The 23,095-nt window shown below is 42.7% G+C and overlaps 1 protein-coding gene across 4 annotated transcripts in view; it reads left to right on the plus strand.

The window, feature by feature from the left end:
• fam49bb (family with sequence similarity 49 member Bb) overlaps positions 1-1,633 on the plus strand; it is a 40,848-nt gene extending 39,215 nt beyond the window's left edge. For all 4 annotated transcript variants that reach the window (XM_035759441.2, XM_035759446.2, XM_035759460.2 and 1 more), the window contains 2 exons: positions 87-157; positions 816-1,633. In XM_035759441.2, coding sequence (XP_035615334.1) covers positions 87-157; positions 816-885 — 141 coding nt within the window. In that variant the 3' untranslated portion in view covers positions 886-1,633. The remainder of the gene's footprint in view (positions 1-86; positions 158-815) is intronic.
• The last annotated feature ends 21,462 nt before the right edge of the window (positions 1,634-23,095 follow it).

Here is a 23,095-nt window from a genome sequence, read left to right on the forward strand (position 1 = left end):
TCCCAGTCCCAGAGGATTGAACACCCGTGCGCACACACACACACACAAACACTGATTCATCTTACATGGTGTTTTCTGCTTCCTAGATGAAAGGGTGCATCAAGGTCCTCCGAGATCAACCGCCCAACAGCGTAGAAGGCCTTTTAAACGCTCTCAGGTAAGGCCCAGCAATTCTGTAGCATCGTCAACTCTTTTTGTTAACAGAAGACGTTTGACTGAATATCATTGCAACCTTTTTCCTCTCACACTTTAACAGACGGCCGCATGCTTTCTGTGAAATAAAATACAGCCATATTTGTCCACTTTTCCTTCATTATTATTTAGTCAGGATTCAAATCGATATGTGTTTTGAGTTAAATGTCGCATCCCACAGTTTATTTTATTTATAGAAGATCAGAGAGGATTATGTTTCTTTGAGCCCTGGCCCCCTACTCTTTTCTCAAATCTAAGTGGCTGACATGGCCATTTCCGTGGCAACCACACTCACATCTGCATATCACACCATCACGGCCTTCGGGCATACTCAGTCACTCTCCTCCAGTCGTGTGAGGTCACTCCAAGGCCTCCCGCCTCCAGCCCTCTTTTCTCTCTCTCTCGCTCTCTTTCTGTTTGTATGGGATTGCACCTCCGTCTATGAGGGGAGAACGCCAGACTAGAAAATCAAATATCAGAGCTAATAACTGTCGACAAGGCTTTCTCACACTCTTGACACCCTTTCCGGCAGAGCAGTCGTGTTACGTTCACAGATCCCCGAACTGATCCCTCTGTCTCTTCATCCGTCTTGTCTGGTCTGTCGATTCATCTGTCCCTTGCAGGTACACAACCAAGCATTTGAATGATGAATCAACCAACAAGACCATCAAGAGCATGCTGCAGCAGCAGTAGGACTGAAACTCTGGTACAACCACTCGCCTCACACCCGGTTCAGGAGACATCGACTCTCTCTCTCTCTCTCTCACCAACGACGTCGGTGCACAGAATGTTTTATTTTCTTCTTGTTTTCTTTTCTTTTAAATGGAGTAAGAGCTGCATCTCCACCCCCTTTTTATAACGCAAAATGCTACTGCCATTATGTACGTCTTTTCTGTGCCAAAAAGATGTTGCTGAGATTTAAATGTTTTCCATAAAGGCCATACAACAAGATGGCAGCTATGGAAGCATTGTGGGTTCAGTTTTTTATTTTTTATAGTTTTTGTTTCCCTGTGTAAGGGATGGGAGTGCTTTGACTTGAAAATTTAAAAAAGAGATATATAGAGAAATATATTATTTTTGTTTGATTTATTATTTAATATTACATCTTCTGCATGACGAAATTACGTCTTTTTCTTCTATTTAAAAAAACAACAACGTATGGTTCAACTTTAATTTGTCCGCTTAATTGTATGTTTTAATGTTTTGTTCTCTGAATGGTACTCGGCGGAATTGAGATTATTGAAAAGATAGTACTGTTAATGTTATCTTTTTTTTTTAAAATAGGTTTTGATTTATTGTATGTCATTTTTCATAGTTGTATTTTTTATTTTAACATTTCAAACTGTGATGTGTGCAAATCAATTTAAAATTGGGAGTCTGTACTGTTGTTAACAGTATGTTGCCGCTGGAAAAAATAAACAGAGAACTTGTTTTCTACAAATGACTCTCTCTACTTGCCTCTGCAACTCTTCTAGAAAACACCATGTAGTTAAACGTAGGTAGTGAGAACTTTTCAACAACCAATTTCTAGTTTAGATTGGCAATTAAATCCATTACAGGAGGTTTGACTCACCAAACAGACTTGCTAAAAAGAAGCGAATAACATTCATTTGTGAGTCAGTATGGAGTTTCTATTTTAATGGAACTGCAATGAACAACTAAGACAGCAGATGAGTGAGTCACGCCATATCTGCCTTCACCAGTTAAGTATTATCTACACGCTACACATGGGAGGCAGGGCCAGGAGGGATCATCTAAGGCAGGGTTTCCCCAGCCTTGGTCCTACAACCCACCCCTGGGTGCACCTTCAATACACAGCTCATTCAAATAACAAACTCATCAAGCTTTGACTCTTTTTGAATCAGCTATGTAGTGCTAGGGCATATACAAAACATTCCCCCCGGCACGGCGGGCAACTCCATTCCTCAGTGGCTGCAGTGTTTTACTGGATGCCATTCTCTAAATGATTTAGACCAGGGTTTTAAGAGAAAGAATTCTGATTTTGGATCAGTTTTGCCTTTTCGATCACAATGAATAAGAAAACATGAATATGGGGGACCTGATCCTAGATCAGCACTCCTACTTTGAAACACGTGTGTGGGGGCATCTTAACAAAGTTACTGCACAAACATTGCTAATTCTGTTTTGAATTAATCTGGCTCCAATATAAAAGAACAATTTAATATTTCATTAATATTTCATTTTAAAACATCAGCGAAGTAGTGACTTGAGGCTTAAAATGTTAAAATTAGACTTCCCCTTAATGGCACATAGGTCGACATTGACATATCCAATGTAGTGCTGTCTTTTTGTTCGTAATGGGCCACTTCTCTCCTTGAAAAAATGAGCAGGATGTCAAACAAATTCCATGTCTGGCCATTCATTCATTCATTCATAGGAAAGATAATGAGTCACCCTGTTTGACTCATTATCTTTCCCCTTATATAATCTCCTTGTCCAAATGGGTCATTCTAAAAATATCTGGAGAATGATCAGTGTACCTCCCTCTCCCTGTACAGTGCATTCCAAGGACGTTGCTCACTTCTTTCAAGATCCTCTTTCTACATTTAACGTTTTCCCTCTCGTACTATCATTGCTAAACCATGTGAAGACCCGAACAGAAGAAACACTGAAATTCTTCCAAACAGGCTTTTCTATGACATTGCCAGAGAGAGAGAGCGCGAGTAAGTGTGCGTGAGAGAGGGGGCTAGTCCTTGGGTGTGTACTGCGGTATTATCTGCAGTATGTTCGAGAAACATTCAGGGTCAGAGAGAGCGAGAGAGGAGAAGAGCATGTTGATGGGTGTGTCCCTTAACTCTGCAGCATCACTGCGCTGGCAGAGACGGGGGGGGGAGAAGGGAGGGAGGGAGGTAGAGCAGGCTAGCGTTGGGTGGGGTCTTACATGCTTTGGAAGTCCTTGAAGGAAGGACAAATTTGAAAGGAGAGAAAAGGTCTAGGATGTGTAGTGAAAATGGAATGCGTAGCCTTTGCCCGGCCCTGCAGCTGTATCAAAGCACCACAGTTCAGATGCTAAGTGTATGACACGCTCGTTGGGCGTGGAACAATCTCCCTTAGAATAGCAGTCCGTCACCCTGACAACCTCCCAGCGTGTCGCGGCAACTTTCGTCTTCTCCGGCCCCTCTCCCACTGTGATCCACAATGCAGTACCTCTCCGCTCTCCTCTCTCATCAGTTATCACGAGGCTCCCACGGAGCTAAAGGAGGAACACAGCGATATCTGCATGAAAGCACCCTTTCTCAGTGGGAAACTGGTCAGATCGAGATCTAACGGTCTAGTACTGTTGTTTTTTGATTGGTTGCGCATCGGCCACGACCAATAAACCACGCTTCTTCGAGGATTCCACAATTATAGAATTGACAGGATGTTACATTACAAAATGCTAATTTCCTGTAATTGAGATTATTGTTAGCCCGTACTGTACAATGTTATTCCCTGGTGTTTTCATGGAACAGAAAATAATATTGAAGATTATGACCATCAGGGCCTCCTGCCAAGCGGAGGGAACAGAACAGAACATACTTACAGTGGCAGACACACACGGAGACAGTCATCATAGCCTTCCTTTGGATGAGGGCTCTCTAGAGATATTCTGAATTAGAATGGCAGTCACACCCCACAGCCTTATAGATTTCTTTCACATGACCCCCATCACTCATTGGGGGTTTGGGAGCCTGTCACCATGTGGTTTTCATTGTCACAGCACTGAGAGAAAGGGAGAGAAAGGGTTGGGATACAGTTGTTGTGGTGGACTATATTTCAAGGTGACTGATATGGCTTCCTTTGACAGCCAGTGAAAGGGCAGACAGAGGTCAGTCTAGGATTTGAAACGCCACAATTCTGTCTGATTTTCTGATCATGCATGACGCCTCAAGATAGATGGATGACAGTTTGACCTGGGAACTAGAAGATGGAGAATGTTTTATGGTACCCACAGAGTGTATATCATGCCATTGATGGTGGTAGCTTATCCTTTGATCACCTTCTATCACTTTGGTATTGAATCAGGGCAGGTTATGATTATAGTAAATGTCTAGTACTGTTGTTATTACTAATGGCAAACCTGTTGGAAATGCTGACCTTGAGGGTGAAGGTCTCTATAGTCATCAGTTCCTCTGGTGTGCTTAACGGACCACCATTTCTTGCTAGAATAGTGTGTTAAGTACAGTGTATTTTCAGATCAGATGAGGGCCATAATGGTGACACAAAACCCTGGTAAACCACAAGCTGCAACTGTCTGCTACCCACTTTCACAAGATATAGTACCGTGTGACCTTTCAGTGCAGTGTGACCACCAAAAGTAATGTACTATCCAGGGAATAGGGTGCCATTTGGGAGGCAGCCTCTGACACGAATGAGCGTTTGAGAATTAGCTGTAAGTGTGTCCTGTCAAGGTTGTCAAATCGAGTAATGAGAAGTTACAAGACTGTGTTTCTGGTGTGACTAATCAATGGAGAGTTGATTTGGGCCCTCACCAGCCTCCTTAATACCCAAATGACAGGGTTTATTAACAGTCACGCTTTTCAGGCAGGACGTCAGGGTCAACTAACGCTGTCCAGTCCTCTCCTCCCTCGCTATGCTAAACAACGTCAAGACTGTTTCACATGGGATGTGGTTTCGAGGGGCCTCCGTCAGTTATTTCAACAGGGTGTGAGAGATAACATACAATAAATTCCACAAGTGTTTGTAAACGATGTTTCCTCTATGCTGTGTGCGCGCAGTAGTCCGGAGACTGCAGCGCTGCTCCTTGGACTGTCACGCAGACGAAATATCAACCCACAGAGAGAAGCACGGGATTGAACTTCACTCAACTGTCTAGAGCAGTGGTCAATCTCCAAGACATTCCTTGTCAATCGCCAAACATTTTTGTAAAAAAAACAAAGATAAAGCCTTGTGTTCCTATTTGTTTTTATTTGTCTCGTGCTGTTGGCGGTAGGTGCATTCGATTCAGTGCCTTGCGCGCTGGGTAGGCGAACTGTTGCCATTTTTAATAATTTAATGTGTCTGAAGGTACAAACTCGGCCTTCCCGGCAGGCCCGGAGAGCAAATCATGTGCACTATAGTCCTACGGCTGGCCAATCGGATGGCTCAGATTACCGTGTATGCAGTAATGTAGCAGGCAAAATAAATCTACTGCAAAATTGATACTGTGAGATTTCTAAAAGTTTAAAACCATGACTAGGGAGACTGTCAACAGCAAAGAGCTGCTGTTTTTATGAGTGAGTTCATGTTTAAGTTCTTACTCAGCACTGTCAACACTTTGTATTCAACACTTAAGTATTTCCACTCAGCGCTACAGCAAGCACAGCAGCAGTAATGAATGAGGAAAGTGTATCTGTAGGCTTGCGTTGTTGTTACTTTTAGCGGCTTGGGTATTTTTTAATATCTATTAATATTTCACTTTCTCTGTTCATAGGAGTAACAACATGAACTTGTGCATGAGCCAGAAATAATGCAGTGAGACTTGAGTTTCGACATGAGCTGGAAGACAGTGTCCCTTCTCGGTCAGTGTCAGTGGAGGAAAGGGAGAGCAGAGGGATGTTGATCAGCGGACCCTCATTCGGCTGAGACTGACCAACAGGTACAGACACCATCAGCCCAGTAAAATATACAAATAAAAAGCACATTATTTAAATGTATGCTCACTAAGCTGTGCTTCACAAGTAATACAACAACAGATCTATTACGCTGTGATCATATACAGTGCCTTGCGAAAGTATTCGGCCCCCTTGAACTTTGCGACCTTTTGCCACATTTCAGGCTTCAAACATAAAGATATAAAACTGTATTTTTTTGTGAAGAATCAACAACAAGTGGGACACAATCATGAAGTGGAAAGACATTTATTGGATATTTCAAACTTTTTTAACAAATCAAAAACTGAAAAAAATGTGTGTGCAAAATTATTCAGCCCCCTTAAATTAATACTTTGTAGCGCCACCTTTTGCTGGGATTACAGCTGTAAATCGCTTGGGGTGTCTCTATCAGTTTTGCACATCGAGAGACTGACATTTTTTCCCATTCCTCCTAGCAAAACAGCTCGAGCTCGGTGAGGTTGGATGGAGAGCATTTGTGAACAGCAGTTTTCAGTTCTTTCCACAGATTCTCGATTGGATTGGATTCAGGTCTGGACTTTGACTTGGCCATTCTAACACCTGGATATGTTTATTTTTGAACCATTCCATTGTAGATTTTGCTTTATGTTTTGGATCATTGTCTTGTTGGAAGACAAATCTCTGTCCCAGTCTCAGGTCTTTTGCAGACTCCATCAGGTCTTCTTCCAGAATGGTCCTGTATTTGGCTCCATCCATCTTCCCATCAATTTGAACCATCTTCCCTGTCCCTGCTGAAGAAAAGCAGGCCCAAACCATGATGCTGCCACCACCATGTTTGACAGTGAGGATGGTGTGTTCAGGGTGATGAGCTGTGTTGCTTTTACGCCAAACATAACGTTTTGCATTGTTGCCAAAAAGTTAAATTTTGGTTTCATCTGACCAGAGCACCTTCTTCCACATGTTTGGTGTGTCTCCCAGGTGGCTTGTGGCAAACTTTAAACTACACTTTTTATGGATATCTTTAAGAAATGGCTTTCTTCTTGCCACTCTTCCATAAAGGCCAGATTTGTGCAATATAAGACTGATTGTTGTCCTATGGACAGAGTCTCCCACCTCAGCTGTAGATCTCTGCAGTTCATCCAGAGTGATCATGGGCCTCTTGGCTGCATCTCTGATCAGTCTTCTCCTTGTATGAGCTGAAAGTTTAGAGGGACGGCCAGGTCTTGGTAGATTTGCAGTGGTCTGATACTCCTTCCATTTCAATATTATCGCTTGCACAGTGCTCCTTGGGATGTTTAAAGCTTGGGGAATCTTTTTGTATCCAAATCCGGCTTTAAACTTCTTCACAGCAGTATCTCGGACCTGCCTGGTGTGTTCCTTGTTCTTCATGATGCTCTCTGCGCTTTTAACGGACCTCTGAGACTATCACAGTGCAGGTGCATTTATACGGAGACTTGATTACACACAGGTGGATTGTATTTATCATCATTAGTCATTTAGGTCAACATTGGATCATTCAGAGATCCTCACTGAACTTCTGGAGAGAGTTTGCTGCACTGAAATTTTGCACGCCCAATTTTTCAGTCTTTGATTTGTTAAAAAAGTTTGAAATATCCAATAAATGTCGTTCCACTTCATGATTGTGTCCCACTTGTTGTTGATTCTTCACAAAAAAATACAGTTTTATATCTTTATGTTTGAAGCCTGAAATGTGGCAAAAGGTCGCAAAGTTCAAGGGGGCCGAATACTTTCGTATGGCACTGTACATCTCAGTGCTAGAAGCGTCATTACAGACCCTGGTTCGATTCCAGGCTGTATCACAACTGGCCGTGATTGCGAGTCACATAGGGCGGCATCCAATTAGCCCAGCGTCGTCCGGGTTAGGGTTTGGCCGGGGTAGGCTGTCATTGTAAATAAGAATGTGTTCTTAACTGACTTGCCTAGTTATATATATAACCTTATATAAAAGGTTATATATATAGCCTACCTCAATCTTTTTATGTCATTTTAAAAAACGTCCAGAACAACAAAAGCCCATATGCAGTGATAATGTATTGGGCCTCTAGCTTACCCTGCACAAACCTTATTGCTACAGTACTGGTCCTTCTGTAGCTCAGTTGGTAGAGCATGGCGCTTGTAACGCCAGGGTAGTGGGTTCGATTCCCGGGACCACCCATACGTAGAATATATGCACACATGACTGTAAGTCGCTTTGGATAAAAGCGTCTGCTAAATGGCATATATTATTATATTATTACTGTTTTTAATTTTAATTGATTAATGTACATTCTGAGCGTTAGATCTTGGCTTGCATTTTGACTCAGAAAGTGACGTTTCCCTTTACTGTGGCAATTATGATTGAATCAACGCAATATTAGCCACTTTCAATGGAACATACTGAAAGAAAATTAACTATGCAAGAGATTTTGTTGTAGACAGAATGCATCGGAGTAGGATTCTATTGCATTGGCAGGCATGACTCAGGCACATACTCTACACAGACCAATGCGGCATAACTAATCAGAGCTGCAGTAAGCCTATATGCAAATAGACCATCGCCATATATGGATATGTGCCATTTACATTGAGCTGGACTATGTTTACAGCATGAGCGGTTTTGAGTAGATGTGCTTGTTTTGAGATCAAAGCAAGAGCTGCATGTAGCCACATGTGCACATGTTGTTCATATCCTTTGCTAGTTAGTGAGTTATTAGCCCAGTTATAGATAATTTGTTGTCAGCAATAGGGGAGTAATTGCTTCCTACAAGAGCACAAAACATGTACATTTCTCTACACCTTTGAAAAGCAATGAAGGTAAATAACTTTTTTTTTCTTAAAGGGGCAGTGTTGTATTTTGAGACGGGCTTGTATAAGCTACATAGCCAATAGGCAGAAGAAGGCAGAATTTGTCTGATTCTCTGTAATAATGCTATGGGAATAATAATAAGTGGTTTCTTGCATCAAACTATACAACATTGTCAGTCACCACTTGTCTGAAGGACAATCAGGTTAATGTCAAGCCCTACATATTTTTTTCAAAAGTCTCATGGAATGTAGGCCTACATTGAACACAACACATTGGCTGCAACTGTCAGCTGAATTATAGAACAGCTATTTCCATGTTAAAATGTTATGGGATGTATTTTCTCCATTGTTTTTGATGGCAGGTCACTCTGGTAGGCTTACATTATGATCAAATAGCCACAGTAGCCTACATGGCCACTGTTAAAACTGTAACTTAAAGCAGGTACAGCCTCAGTGTTCACTGTTCACAGTAAACACAAGCTGGAAGTTGCACAGAATTTTCACAGAGTTCAAGTTTGCACTAAAACATTTTTTTAGGGAACATTGTTTCTAAGGACACTGAATATTATATTGTTTAGAATGAAAATACTTTCAATTTCTGACTCACATTTCAAGTACTGTACAAGTTCAAATCAAATGAATATTCGGAATAGAAGGGACCTCCCCCTCTGCATTTCATGCAGTGCTTATCAGATTCTAACGTGGTTCCAACGATCACTTCATTTTCCATTGTCTGACACTGACAGTGTGATTTCTACCATAACAATATGTGATAAACTGAGGCATAACTGTCAGTTATTTCTCTGTAGTGTGTATCTTCTTCATTTCAGTGAAAAGCCAGCAGCAAAAAAATGTTCTCTCCATCCATAAACCACAATCTCCTAACACATTGCTCATCTGTTACTCTAGGGAGATGGGTACACTTTTCTAAGAAAGACAACGGTTAACCTCCAAGACCACTCTGCACTACACACACACACACACACACACACACACACACACACACACACACACACACACACACACACACACACACACACACACACACACACACACACACACACACACACACACACACACACACACACACACACACGCACACACACACACGCATATATATATATATACACATTGAAGAGCACGTCGTATGCCTGCAAAACCATAGATGGTGTAATCGTGGTCCGTCAAAGCAGATAGTGCCACTTGCTTAGGTTCAGACGTCTATGAATTCTCTGGAACTTTAAGCAGAAGGAAAACATTAACACACAGTGTTGAGAGAGGTGGAACGCATTCTACCCGTTTCCCTAAAACAGTTCCGTGAATAACATATTATGATATTGCAATTATTCCTATTTGAATAATAACTGTGTTAATATGAGTAGTATCAGTGCAGTATACTGAGCTGGGTTGAGCTGAGGTTAGTGTTCAAAGGGGCAGGTTAGCGTTTTTCGTCTTGAGTTCTGTTCTGGAGGCAGCTCGGCAGAGTGGTCACTAGTTGGCACAGCCACAAAGTCATAAAATCAGATTTTAAACTTAACCCTAACCTGAACCACACTGCTAACCCTAATGCCCAACCCTTTTTTCATACATTTTTACAATATAGCCTATTTTGACTTTGCAGCTGGCCTATCTAAGGGGAAATCGCCCAGTTCTGCCTCCAGGACAAGAGTCGTGACAATAAACGTCAACCTGCTTTCAAAAGTAGTGGACTATAAAATAATAGGGTGGCAGTTGTGACACAACCACTGTAATGTACCTTTCTCCCAGTAGATTGTGTTGAATCAGTACTCCTGTGACATCGTCCACATGTATTGACATTCAGTAGGAGAATGATATGTGACCTTGCCATAATCAGATAAAATGCAGACTAAATGCACTAAACACGGGAGTCAAATCCCACTGGGCACGTTGGTTCAAAGTCCTATCATTGAAATGATGTGGAAACAACGTTGATTCAACCAGTGTGTGCCCAGTGGGATGTCCTGCAGCTGTGAAAGTACAAAGATTACTGCTGTCGGCAAGAAGAAGTAAGTGATCTGTAATTGATCCACATTTCAACGATGTGTCCGAAGCGTTCAGAATATCAGATATGCTACAATCAATATTCACGAAGAATAGCTTGTTGAGGATAGAAACCATAGAGATCAGTGGAGGCCGGTGGAAGGAGCTAAAGGAGGATAGGAATGGTATTAATGGGATGGAGCCTCCACTGATAGAGATCCTATAATTAATTCAATATGTTTTTCTATGATAGAAAGGGTATCCTGGGATTCGGACTGACTTTGTGAGTCCCCTAACAACCTCAGATAACCTCACAGCAGCTGTTCACACTTATGAGAAGGACCAACAACAGTATGTCAGGTTATGTACTGTACAGTAGCTTATATTCTAATAAGGAGTCCAATATTCACCCCTTTGTACTGTCTTTGACACTGCCTATCTATTTGAATTCCATGGTAATGGCTACCTGCTACATGGCCGGTGTCCCAAATGGCACCCTATTCCCTACGTAGTGTACTACTTTTGACCATAGCCCTACGGGCCTTGCTCAGAAAGTGACTGGATGCCATTTGGGACGTACGTACCCCTAATTTAATCACTTGACCAGGGCACCCGGACCCTGAGCCAGAGTAGAATGTGGGCTGCTGGTTTTCTACAATCTGGCCCAGCCAGACGCTTCCCTTCATCAGTGACTGTGCTCTGAATCAGACCAGGGTAGAGCTATCAGTAGCCAGACACTCACTAATGCCCATATATTAGATAATGGCAGACATGCTCAATTTCAAAACCTACACAGTAGTAGATCTTTTTCCAAATCTCCAAAATAGAGGAGATTAATTATTTTCATAATCATACAGTTTTAGCCAGTTGGGATGTTTTTTTTCTCTCCAGTTTTCAGTATGCTAGGCTTAATACATAATAGGGTCTTTAGAATCGCTCTCATGCTATCACAGCCCATGCCCTTCCTCTAGCAGTTTTACTGCTATCTACCTTAACTGGGCTCTGGTTAAAAGCAGTGCACTCATTAGGGAATAGGCTGCCATTTGGGACACAGTCCTGGTCTGTTACAGCAGCAAAACCAACTTCCTCAGAGTGTTGTTCAGAAGGAGAGGCGACCGTTTACTGTCAGTCTGGAAAGCATAAATCATAGTGAGACCCCTGATGACTGTGCAACTGTGGTTGAGATCTCCAAAATGGAGGTTAGTCCTCATCTTCCCAGTACTGAGTCATGTCCGATGGAACATCCGAATGAGAAGTCTGGGTGTGTGAAATCTCCCAGGGTGGGCTCTCTCCCAGCCAATGAGATGATTTTTCAGCTTGGCCTTCCGTTTCAGTCGCGGTCCTGGTAGGACCTGTGGTACTGTTACAGTTTTTGTGAAAGATGGCAATAAAACAGGGAAGTCCTAGCTACCACAAAGGGGAAGTGTGAAAATGATATTTTTGCCATTCAAAAAGATGGAGAAAAATATGGTACAATATGCAGTACTGTGCCTTCATCCAGCACATTGTGCCTCCACAAGCAAAGTAAGTAGTACAGTTGAAGTCAGAAGTTTACATACACTTATGTTGGAGTCATTAAAACTTGTTTTTCAACCACACCACAAATTTCTTGTTAACAAACTATAGTTTTGGCATGTCGGTCAGGACATCTACTTTGTGCATGACACAAGACATTTTCCCAACAATTGTTTACAGACTGATTATTTCACTTATAATTCACTGTATCAAAATTCCAGTGGGTCAGAAGTTTACATACACTAAGTTGACTGTGCCTTTAAACAGCTTGGAAAATTCCAGAAAACGATGACATGACTTTAGAAGCTTCTGATAGGCTAATTGACATAATTTGAGTCAATTGGAGGTGTACATGTGGATGTATTTCAAGGCCTACCTTCAAACTCAGTGCCTCTTTGCTTGACATCATGGGAAAATCAAAAGAAATCAGCCAAGACCTCAGAAAAAGAATTGTAGACCTCCACATGTCTGAATAATCCTCGGGAGCAATTTCCAAATGCCTGAAGGTACCTAGTTCATCTGTACAAACAATAGTACGCAAGTATAAACACCACGGGACCATGCAGCCGTCATACCACTTAGGAAGGAGTCGCGTTCTGTCTCCTAGAGATGAACATACTTTGGTGCGAAAAGTGCAAATCAATCAAAGAACAACAGCAAAGGAACTTGTGAAGATGCTGGAGGAAACAGGTACAAAAGTATCTATATATTCACAGTAAAACGAGTCCTATATCGACATAACCTGAAAGGCCACTCAGCAAGCAAGAAGCCACTGCTCCAAAACTGCCATAAAAAAGCCCGACTACGGTTTGCAACTGCATATGGGGACAAAGATTGTACTTTTTGGAGAAATGTCCTTGGTCTGATGAAACAAAAATAGAACTGTTTTGCCATAATGACCATCATTATCTTTGGAGGAGAAAGGGGGAGGCTTGCAAGCCGAAGAACACCATCCCAACCGTGAAGCACGGGGGTGGCAGCATCATGTTGTGGGGGTGCTTTGCTGCAGGAGGGACTGGTGCACTTCACCAAATAGATGGCAACATGAGGAAGGAAAATGATGTGGATATATTGAAGCAACATCTCAAGACATCAGTCAGGAAGTTAAAGCTTGGTCACAAATGGGTCTTCCAAATAGACAATGACCCCAAGCAAATATACAAAGTTGTGGCAAAATGGCTTAAGGACAACAAAGTCAAGGTATTGGAGTGGCCATCACAAAGCCCTGACCTCAATCCTATAGAAAATTTGTGAGCAGAACTGAACATGCGTGTGCGTGCAAGGAGGCCTACAAACCTGACTCAGTTACACCAGCTCTGTCAGGAGGAATAGGCCAAAATTCACCCAACTTATTGTGGGAAGCTTGTAGAAGGCTACCCAAGTTAAACAATTTAAACACATTCTTAATATAAAGTGACCTAAAATAGGGATTATTATTATTTACCCCTTTTTCTCCCCAATTGTTAGTAGCTACTATCTTGCCTCATCGCTTCAACTCCCGTATGGGCTCGAGAGAGACGAAGGTTGAAAGTCATACGTCCTCCGCTACACAACCCAACCAAGCCACACTGCTTCTTAACACAGCGCGCATCCAACCTGGAAGCCAGCCGCACCAATGTGTCGGAGGAAACACTGTGCACCTGGCAACCTTGGTTAGCATGCACTGCGCCCGGCCAGCCACAGGAGTCGCTGGTGCGCGATGAGACAAGGATATCCCTACCGGCCAAACCCTCCCAAACCCGGACAACGCTAGGCCAATTGTGCGTCGAGCCACGGACCTCCCGGTCACAGCCGGTTACAACAGAGCCTGGGCGCAAACCCAGAGTCTCTGGTGGCACAGCTGGCACTGCAGTACAGTGCCCTTAGCCACTGCGCCACACGGGAGGCCAAAGACAGGTATTTTTTTACTAGGATTAAATGTCAGGAAGTGTGTTTAAATGTATTTGGCTAAGGTGTATGTAAACTTACGACTTCAACTGTACTTTGCCTAGCTACAATCTAACATGAAATTATGAGGTGAAAAAGAGAAACGCAATGTAACACATGAAGTCTGTGAATGTATTTTAAGTTAACTGAGTATAGTCTCGAGAATATGGACTTTTATTTAGTTGTTCTATTTAGTCATGCAACATCTGCTATATAATTTCACATTTCTATAGATGCCATGTAGTATCATATTTCCAAATTGTATCCAACACTTGAATCAAAATATGCAACTTTTCAACTACTTACTACTTTTTAGCTACTTTGCGATTACTTAGCATGTTAGCTAACCCTCCCCCTAAACCTAACCATAACCCTTTTTTGCTAAACCTTCCCCTCACCCTAACCTTAATCCTTTTAGCGAACCCTTCCCCTAACATTAACCTTTTAACCTAACTCCTGAACTTAACCCTAACCTTAACCCTAACCCCTAGCCTACCTAACATTAGCCAGCTAGCTAACATTAGCCAATTTCAAGAATTGGTAACAAATCATACGTTTTGAAAATTCGTAACACATACTACGTTTTTGAAAATTCATAACATATTTAAGATTTTGTATATATTTGCAATTCGTAACATATACAAAATGGGTGATGGACATCCACAAATGAATACATACCAATCGAAAAATAACATATCATACTAATTGGAGTATCTCGGTTTTACATACATAATAATATAAAATCCTCTGAGACCAGGTTGGAGAGAGAGACCTATGAGCTCAGGGCTGGGCAGCACAGCTGTTACTGCCTGATCACATTACTGTAATCAAGCCTCATGGCAGTAGTAATCTAGCCCTGCCCACACTGTTCAATTTCAGGTCCACCATTGCTCTTTCCCTCATTGACTCATCTTACTTTAGGTTAGAGTGGAGCCCGGTTTAGCTGTGTTCTTATTCCCCCCTCTGCCTATATCTGTATCCCTGGCTGTCACCCTGGCATGCCATTCATCCACTGCCTCTCTGCATTCACTCTCTCTAGGAAATAAGAACCATAACGGTCTCTTAGAACTTGTTGTTCTAGTATCTTGTTCTTGCAAAGAGGTAAACAAGTTCAAATCTAGCGAGAACGTCTAGCAACCCAAAGGTTGCGAGCTCAAATCTCATCACAGACAACTTTAGCATTTTAACTAATTAACAACTTGTCAACTACTTACTGCTTTTTAGATACTCTGCAATTACTTAGTATGTTAGCTAACCCTTCCCCTAACCTAACCTTAACCCTTTTAGCTAAACCTTCCCCCAAACTTAACCCTTTAACCTAACTCTTAAAGTTAACCCTAAACTTAACCTTAAGATATTGTATGTTTTGCAAATTTGTAACATGTAATACGAATTGCAATTCGTAACATATCATGAAATGGGTAAGGGACATTCACAAATGAACACATACCATGCAAAACGTAACATATCATAGTGAATGGAGTGCTTCGGATTTACGTACAGTTCTCTGTTCTTGGCATGATGGCATCTACGCCATAATGATTGTATATCTATCTATTCTTTGCTTGGGTAGTGGCCAACAGGGTTTGAACTGGCTGTACTTATATGGGAGATCCCTTATGAAAAACAACTCCACACAAGGTCCCCCCCTAATGTAATGCTAATTATAATACTGTAAGTTGATTTATTTGTTTTGGCTACTTGACAAGAAAGGTGAAAGGTGAAAGGTGTGATCTTACTGTACCTACCACACCCCCCCTCTCTTTCTGTCTCTCTCTACCCTCTCAAACACACACACACACTCACGCAGGCATATACACACAAATGTACGCAAGTACGCACACACACACACACACACACACACACACACACACACACACACACACACACACACACACACACACACACACACACACACACACACACACACACACACACACACACACACACACACACACACACACACACACACACACACACACACACACCCTTTACACTCACTATGCATGTGGCCTGGGCCTGCAGGTGGAGCAGTAGCACCAGCTATCAGTCAGTTGGCCTCACCCAGAATGGAAGAGGTGCTGACTGCAACACATTTCCTCTGGCCTCTCCGCTGCCGTACGCTGCATTGGTAAAACACTGATTCAGCTCTTATAAGAAACCCATCTCTAGGGGTTAACGAGGCCAGTCTAACTTCACCACTGCTGAAGACACCATCACCCACTTCCCAACCTGATAAACTGTAACAGCCCACACGTAGCCAACGGCCATGTGAAACATGTTCATATTAATGTGTGTAATGGATATGGTCATGATCCCATTAAGGATATTGATTTTCAGATGCAGGTCATTGAGGGTGGATGCATGTACTATGGTCTGGGTAGGAACTGGGATTATTACAATAGGATTATTTACATTTTTTGGGGGGTTGTCATGACTAAAAAGTGCAAACACTTTGTAGGAAATTCATTTGAAAAGACTAATATCACTTTTCCCCCAGCAACATGCTTTCACCTTCCACATAGGGCTAGTGGATGATGACAGTAGTTTGTGACTGCGAGTGTTGCAGCTCCCATGCCGTCCGAGTGGCTGGAGTGTAATGTGATGACTGCCCATTCCCTGTTGCTGGGAAGGAAGGAGACCTCTGCACACTACAACCCGGCCACGCCCTTGCGACTCCGCATGCCGCCGCATCAACCTCCCCAAGCCCCCTTATAACCCCCCTCTAGCCCGCTACCACACATGAATAATGCAGTGCAGTGTGCCTCTTCGATCGTTGCCGCCGACATGCCATCACATGTTTTATTCACGGTGTCTGAGTCAGCCGCGGCGCTCTGCTACAGGGATTGCCTCTCAGGCAGCGGGCGTATCAGCTCTGTGCCTGTCTGGACTCCTTTCCTTGACCTGAGCTTTCCTATTAGTGAGAGCAAGCAGACTGGGAAGGGGACTTCAGTAGGAAGAGGACAACCAGTTGCAAATATTTACATTAGTGTGTGAAACCAATGTCAACTTACACAGAAAGGAATCTCCTTGAGATTCAAGTCGAAAGCCCTGGTTTGTTTAGAAAGTGAAAGTCATGGGGACATGGAAAAAAAAAGCAAGGCAGGGAACGTAGTCATAATGGGCATTCTTAGGGGCTAAAATTCAACTGCTCTGTTTGTAGTGTGAACACGTACAGGTAAGTACAGTTTGAGGAACCGCAAGTTCTCTTGTTTCGTGTGTACACAGGTCTCGTGTTGTGTCTCATGCACTCCTGAGTTTGTAAAGGACATGCTTTACTTCCCCTGACAGGCGGTGTGTTGCCATAATAGAGCTACAGCTCCTTATCTCACGACTGTCCAATCCTGCGCCACCTTATCTCACGGCTGTCCAATCATACGGCATCTTATCTCATCACTGTCCAATCATACGCCGCCTTATCTGCCGGTCCAATCATATGCCCCCCCCCCCCTCCAATCACCTCATGGCACCTTACAGATGGAATTTTGTCTCATATCACTGCCCCTCTGTAGATCTGTCACAGGTGATGACAGCAACTCAAAGACTCACTAGTTGCCATAGGACGAGTCATACCTTTGTGAATTACTATTATGTATCATTTATCAGATGTTATGGTGTTGAGTATTGTTTTGCATTGTGTCATGTGGCTCATTCATTACACTGCGTTAACAACTGATAGAATGTACTACATTAACTCAACTCAAACAACTTGAAGGAAGTCAACTGTCAAATTGGACACACCTCGTCCATTCTCCAATCCTCAAAGGTCTCAGTTTGTCCTCAGGCCTTAGGGGTAATACCAGATAAGATCCTGTCTTGACCATGTCAGGACCTCCTCCCTAGCACTGAGTCTGTCAGGTGTAATTTTTTTCCAAACATTCATTTTGTCATGTCTCATCCACTCGCTGTACCAAAGAAATGGACTGGAAACTGGAATGAAATCCCCAAAGTCCAGATGGCTACTCATGGCAGCTTATCAGGTATGGTAAAAAAGCAGCATGCTTAGCAGGCCTCATTAGAATGATGAAGAGCTATTGTTCTGCTCAGGATACAGCCAAAAGCGTTTTTCTATTTGAGTAGAAAGTGTGCACTCTTATGAAGCAGGGATAAGTAGACCGTTTAAGATTAGACTAAGAGTGATTTAGTCTAGGTAGAAAATACATTTTAGCAAGCAGACATTTATTGTCATGTGGCTGAAATCGTTAAAGGTATTTTACTTTCAAATTGTCCTACTTATGGAAAAAAAAGGGAAAAAAAGAACTGTTCTGTTGTGTATTGCAACCAAAAATAAAAACTGTACAGTGTGTTTACAGTCAAGTAGAACTACTGAGGGTGCTGTGAATTTCCTCTGATAAAAAAACAAACATGTCACAGCAAGTAATGTTTATATTGTTCACCAACAACAACAATAACTGTGTTTATGTTTTCTTAACTGTCAAAAGTGTACAGCTCGTTTTATACATCTACACACAGACGCAATCAAACCACTGATTCACAATACGACGTTTCAATGGGCGACATGTCTTCTTATCACATTGTTATTAAGTGCCTGCTCATCAGTTATGTATGTGGCCTCTGCTAACCCATGGGAAGAGAAACATCTGCTACTGTAATGCCAGAATTGACTAAACAGCCTCTGAAACCGAGTGGTCCGGCACAGATATTTATCAGCCGGAAGAGGAGCCAGTGGGAAAGGCCTGACAGGGAGAGGTCTCTGTAATGTAATGTGGTGGGAGACTAGGGGTTGTGTCCCAAATGACACCCCATTGACCTACTTGGTGCACTACTTTTGACCAGGGCCCTTTAGGGTTCCTGGTCAAAAGTAGTGCACTCTGTCGGGGATAGGGTGCCATTTGGGACGCAGGCCCTATGTGAGTGTAACGGAACACATCACGGAGCACTCTGCTTGACCCGCGGTGAGTTATTGGCTCGAGGTGGGGAGGCTAGGTAGGCCAGGGAAACCTTACACTCCGACCACTAACCTACTGTATAATACACAGAACATCAGAACTTAGCCGCGAGAGAGACAGACACTTCCTGTCGGATAATAATAGAGTGTTTGTAATTGATATAGTGTTGTGATTGTCAAAACACATGTTTCATATATGTTTCACCAGAGAGAGAACTGAGAATTAAATCCATTTTTCACGCTCTCGCCCAACCCCTTTCCACATTCCTTTAACGGCCATATATTAAACGTCCTGTGTGTACTTCTGCTATACGTTGAACTCTTGCCTACCCCTCGGCTCTTATGAGTGGTCCCCATCATTCACTCCGAGCTAACATAACTCCAATGTACCTGAGATGAAAGCTTGAGCGTTCAAGCATCTCCTCCATTCTTTGATGGCCGAGCATGAAGTGTGTCTCAGTGCTTTTAGAATGAAAAGAGTCCTAAGGGGTCTCCCTCTTAACAAACACAGGAGAGCAAAAGGTCCTCATTATGTATTGTTTGTCTCATTCGGAATCGACACTGTTGTCCCTGAGCTGTGACGTGGAGACAGGTTGTTCACAAAGTCCTGTGTAAACTCACATCCTGTATCTCCTCATCTCATATATCTACATAGATTACACAGTCTTCTCATGGTTACCTGGTATAGATAGATATCAGGGCCCATGATTTAGGATCAGGTCCGCCTGTCCATGTAATCTTATTCATTGTGATGTACAAGGTTAAGACTGATCCTAGATCAGCGCTCCTACTCCGAGACACTTTATGAATACGGACTCAGAACGACACGATCGTACTTCAGTACCACAGGAGGTTGGTGGCACCTTAATTGGGGAGGATGGGCTCGTGGTAATGGCTGGAGCGGAATAGGTGGATTGGTATGAAATACATCAAACACGTGTTTGATGTCATTCCATGTGCTTCGTTCCAGACATCATTATGAGCTGTCCTCCCCTCAGCAGCCTCCTGTGATCAGTACCAAAGACCACAAGCACCAGGATAGATATAGATAGAAGACGACACACTATAGGTCATTCAACTTCTGATCTGAACCAGCTACCTGTTAAAACCAGCATTCAATGCTACTGTATAGTTAGTACGCTGCAATGCTATACTAGACAGTGTATGTCTACTCTTGGGAGCTGGACACTGGCTTTGGACTTGGATCCTGGCTTCCACTCAGCCTGGAACAGCGCCAAGTCAGACTTGAAATCACAAGAGGTTTCCCCAGGCAAAAAGACAGAGCTCCACCAGTCCCCGTCCCCCAACCACAACCACACATTGCTCGCTATCAGCTGTTACCACCCTGGAGAACACCAGGCCTGGTCAGCTGTTAGTTCCTGTCAAGGAGTGTTCTCCTTCTGCTCTCACAAAATATGGATACATTTCCTAATCCTCCACATCCCCCCCGTCCTCTGTGAACTCAACTGTCTCCCGGTGTCGTCCCCCGATTATAAGATGCTCCTTCATAACCTACAAAGCTTTCAACCACCTGGCCCCCCTCTTAAGCTTCTTCTCCCCTACCAACCTACACAGTCGCTGTGTTCTACCACAGCAGGCCGCCTGCTCGTCCCCAGGTCCAAGCTCACACACTATTCCCTTTCCTTGAGCCCTACTCCACACTCTTTGTTTCTCGTTCTTTCTGGTTAGTCTAGTCGGCATTGTTTTTCATTTTTCGTTTCGTGTTTTTCTTTTATACAATTGTAAAATGTGACTTTGATCCTTGAAAAGTACTTTATACTGCAAACTCTCCTTCCAGACTCACATCAAACATCTCCAATCGAAAATCAAATCAAGAGTCGGCTTTCTATTCCGCAACAAAGCCTCCTTCACTCACGCTGCCAAGCTTACCCTAGTAAAACTGACTATCCTACCGATCCTTGACTTCGGCGATGTCATCTACAAAATGGCTTCCAACACTCTACTCAGCAAACTGGATGCAGTCTATCACAGTGCCATCCGTTTTGTCACTAAAGCACCTTATACCACCCACCACTGCGACTTGTATGCTCTAGTCGGCTGGCCCTCACTACATATTCGTCGCCAGACCCACTGGCTCCAGGTCATCTACAAGTCCATGCTAGGTAAAGCTCCGCCTTATCTCAGTTCACTGGTCACGATGGCAACTCCCATCCGTAGCACGCGCTCCAGCAGGTGTATCTCACTGATCATCCCTAAAGCCAACACCTCATTTGGCCGCCTTTCGTTCCAGTACTCTGCTGCCTGTGACTGGAACGAATTGCAAAAATCGCTGAAGTTGGAGACTTTTATCTCCCTCACCAACTTCAAACATCAGCTATCCGAGCAGCTAACCGATCGCTGCAGCTGTACATAGTCTATAGGTAAATAGCCCACCCATTTTCACCTACCTCATTCCCATATTGTTTTTATACTGTTTTTTTATTTATTTACTTTTCTGCTCTTTTGCACACCAATATCTCTACCTGTACATGACCATCTGATCATTTATCACTCCAGTGTTAATCTGCAAAATTGTATTATTCGCCTACCTCCTCATGCCTTTTGCACACATTGTACATAGACTGCCCATTTTTTCTACTGTGTTATTGACTTGTTAATTGTTTCCTCCATGTGTAACTCTTTGTTGTCTGTTCACACTGCTATGCTTTATCTTGGCCAGGTCGCAGTTGCAAATGAGAACTTGTTCTCAACTAGCCTACCTGGTTAAATAAAGGTTAAATAAAAAAAATAAATAAAAAAAAACGATTTATTATTATTATATTATTATTTTTATTATCCTCCTGTAGAATGGGCGGCATCTGTCATGGTACTTCATTTGACTGGCTTTAATGTTTGTTTGACTTTAGAGAGGGTCGCCTGGTAGGATTGTAAACATTGTTTTACCATTAAGCTTCCCACACTTTATTGGTATTGACTAGGGCCAGGCCCATTACCAATACAGTTTGACACGATCTGAACAGGAAAATCTTGAGCAATGACACATTATTACCAAAATGTGATTAGCTTCACTTTTGCAAGACCAAAAGTAATTCCCACTCTAAATTAATTTAAAACCAACCTTAGACACCAATTTTTTATATATATATAGTTTTTTATTCCACCTTTATTTAACCAGGTAGGCTAGTTGAGAACAATTTATCATTTGCAACTGCGACCTGGCCAAGATAAAGCAAAGCAGTTTCGACACATACAACAACACAGAGTTACACATGGAATAAACAAACATACAATCAATAATACAGTAGAAAAATCTACATACAGCATGTGCAAATGAGGTAGGATAAGAGAGGTAAGGAAGTAAATAGGCCATGGTGGCGAAGTAATTACAGTAAAGCAATTAAACACTGGAATGGTAGGATGTGCAGAAGATGAATGTGCAAGTCAAGATACTGGGATGCAAAGGAGCAAGATAAATAAATAAATACAGTATGGGGATGAGGTAGATTGGATGGGCTATTTACAGATGAGCTATGTACAGGTGCAATACTAAACCCTAGTGGCGCTGCGGTCTAAGGCACTGCATCGCAGTGCTAGAGGCGTCACTACAGACCATAATTCGATTCCGGGCTGTATCACAACCGCCTGTGATTGGGAGTCCCATAGGGCGGAGAACAATTAGCCCAGCGTCGTCCGGGTTAGGGGAGGGTTTGGCCGGGGTAGGCCGTCCTTGAAAATAAGAGTTTGTTCTTATCTGACTTGCCTAGCTAAAAAAAATATTTAAAAAATAGACACCAATAGAAACCAACCTAAGACTCCCATACAAACCAACCTTAGATACCAATATAAACCAACCTTAGACAGCAATACAAACCAACCTTAGACACCAATATAAACCAACCTTAGACACCCACATAGACTGATCAAATCAAATGTATTGGTCACATACACATATTTAGAGGGTGTAGCGAAATGATTGTATATATATATGCATATATGCATGTCACTCTGGTTCTTACAGGCCTATGCTTTTCAGGGAATTTAAACACCAGTCAACAGAGCAGAGAAGTGCCAGAGGGGCTTGGCTCAACATAAAGAGTGTGAAAGCTTTATGATGCCAGCAGCAGATAGGATCACACTGTTTATCAAAGAGATCCCCCCTCCAACAGGAGCCTCCTGAGCTGGGGTGGATTTAAGAGTTCCCTCAACCGCTCAA

This window comes from Oncorhynchus keta, chromosome 4, assembly GCF_023373465.1.
Source record: "Oncorhynchus keta strain PuntledgeMale-10-30-2019 chromosome 4, Oket_V2, whole genome shotgun sequence".
NCBI lineage: Eukaryota > Metazoa > Chordata > Actinopteri > Salmoniformes > Salmonidae > Oncorhynchus > Oncorhynchus keta.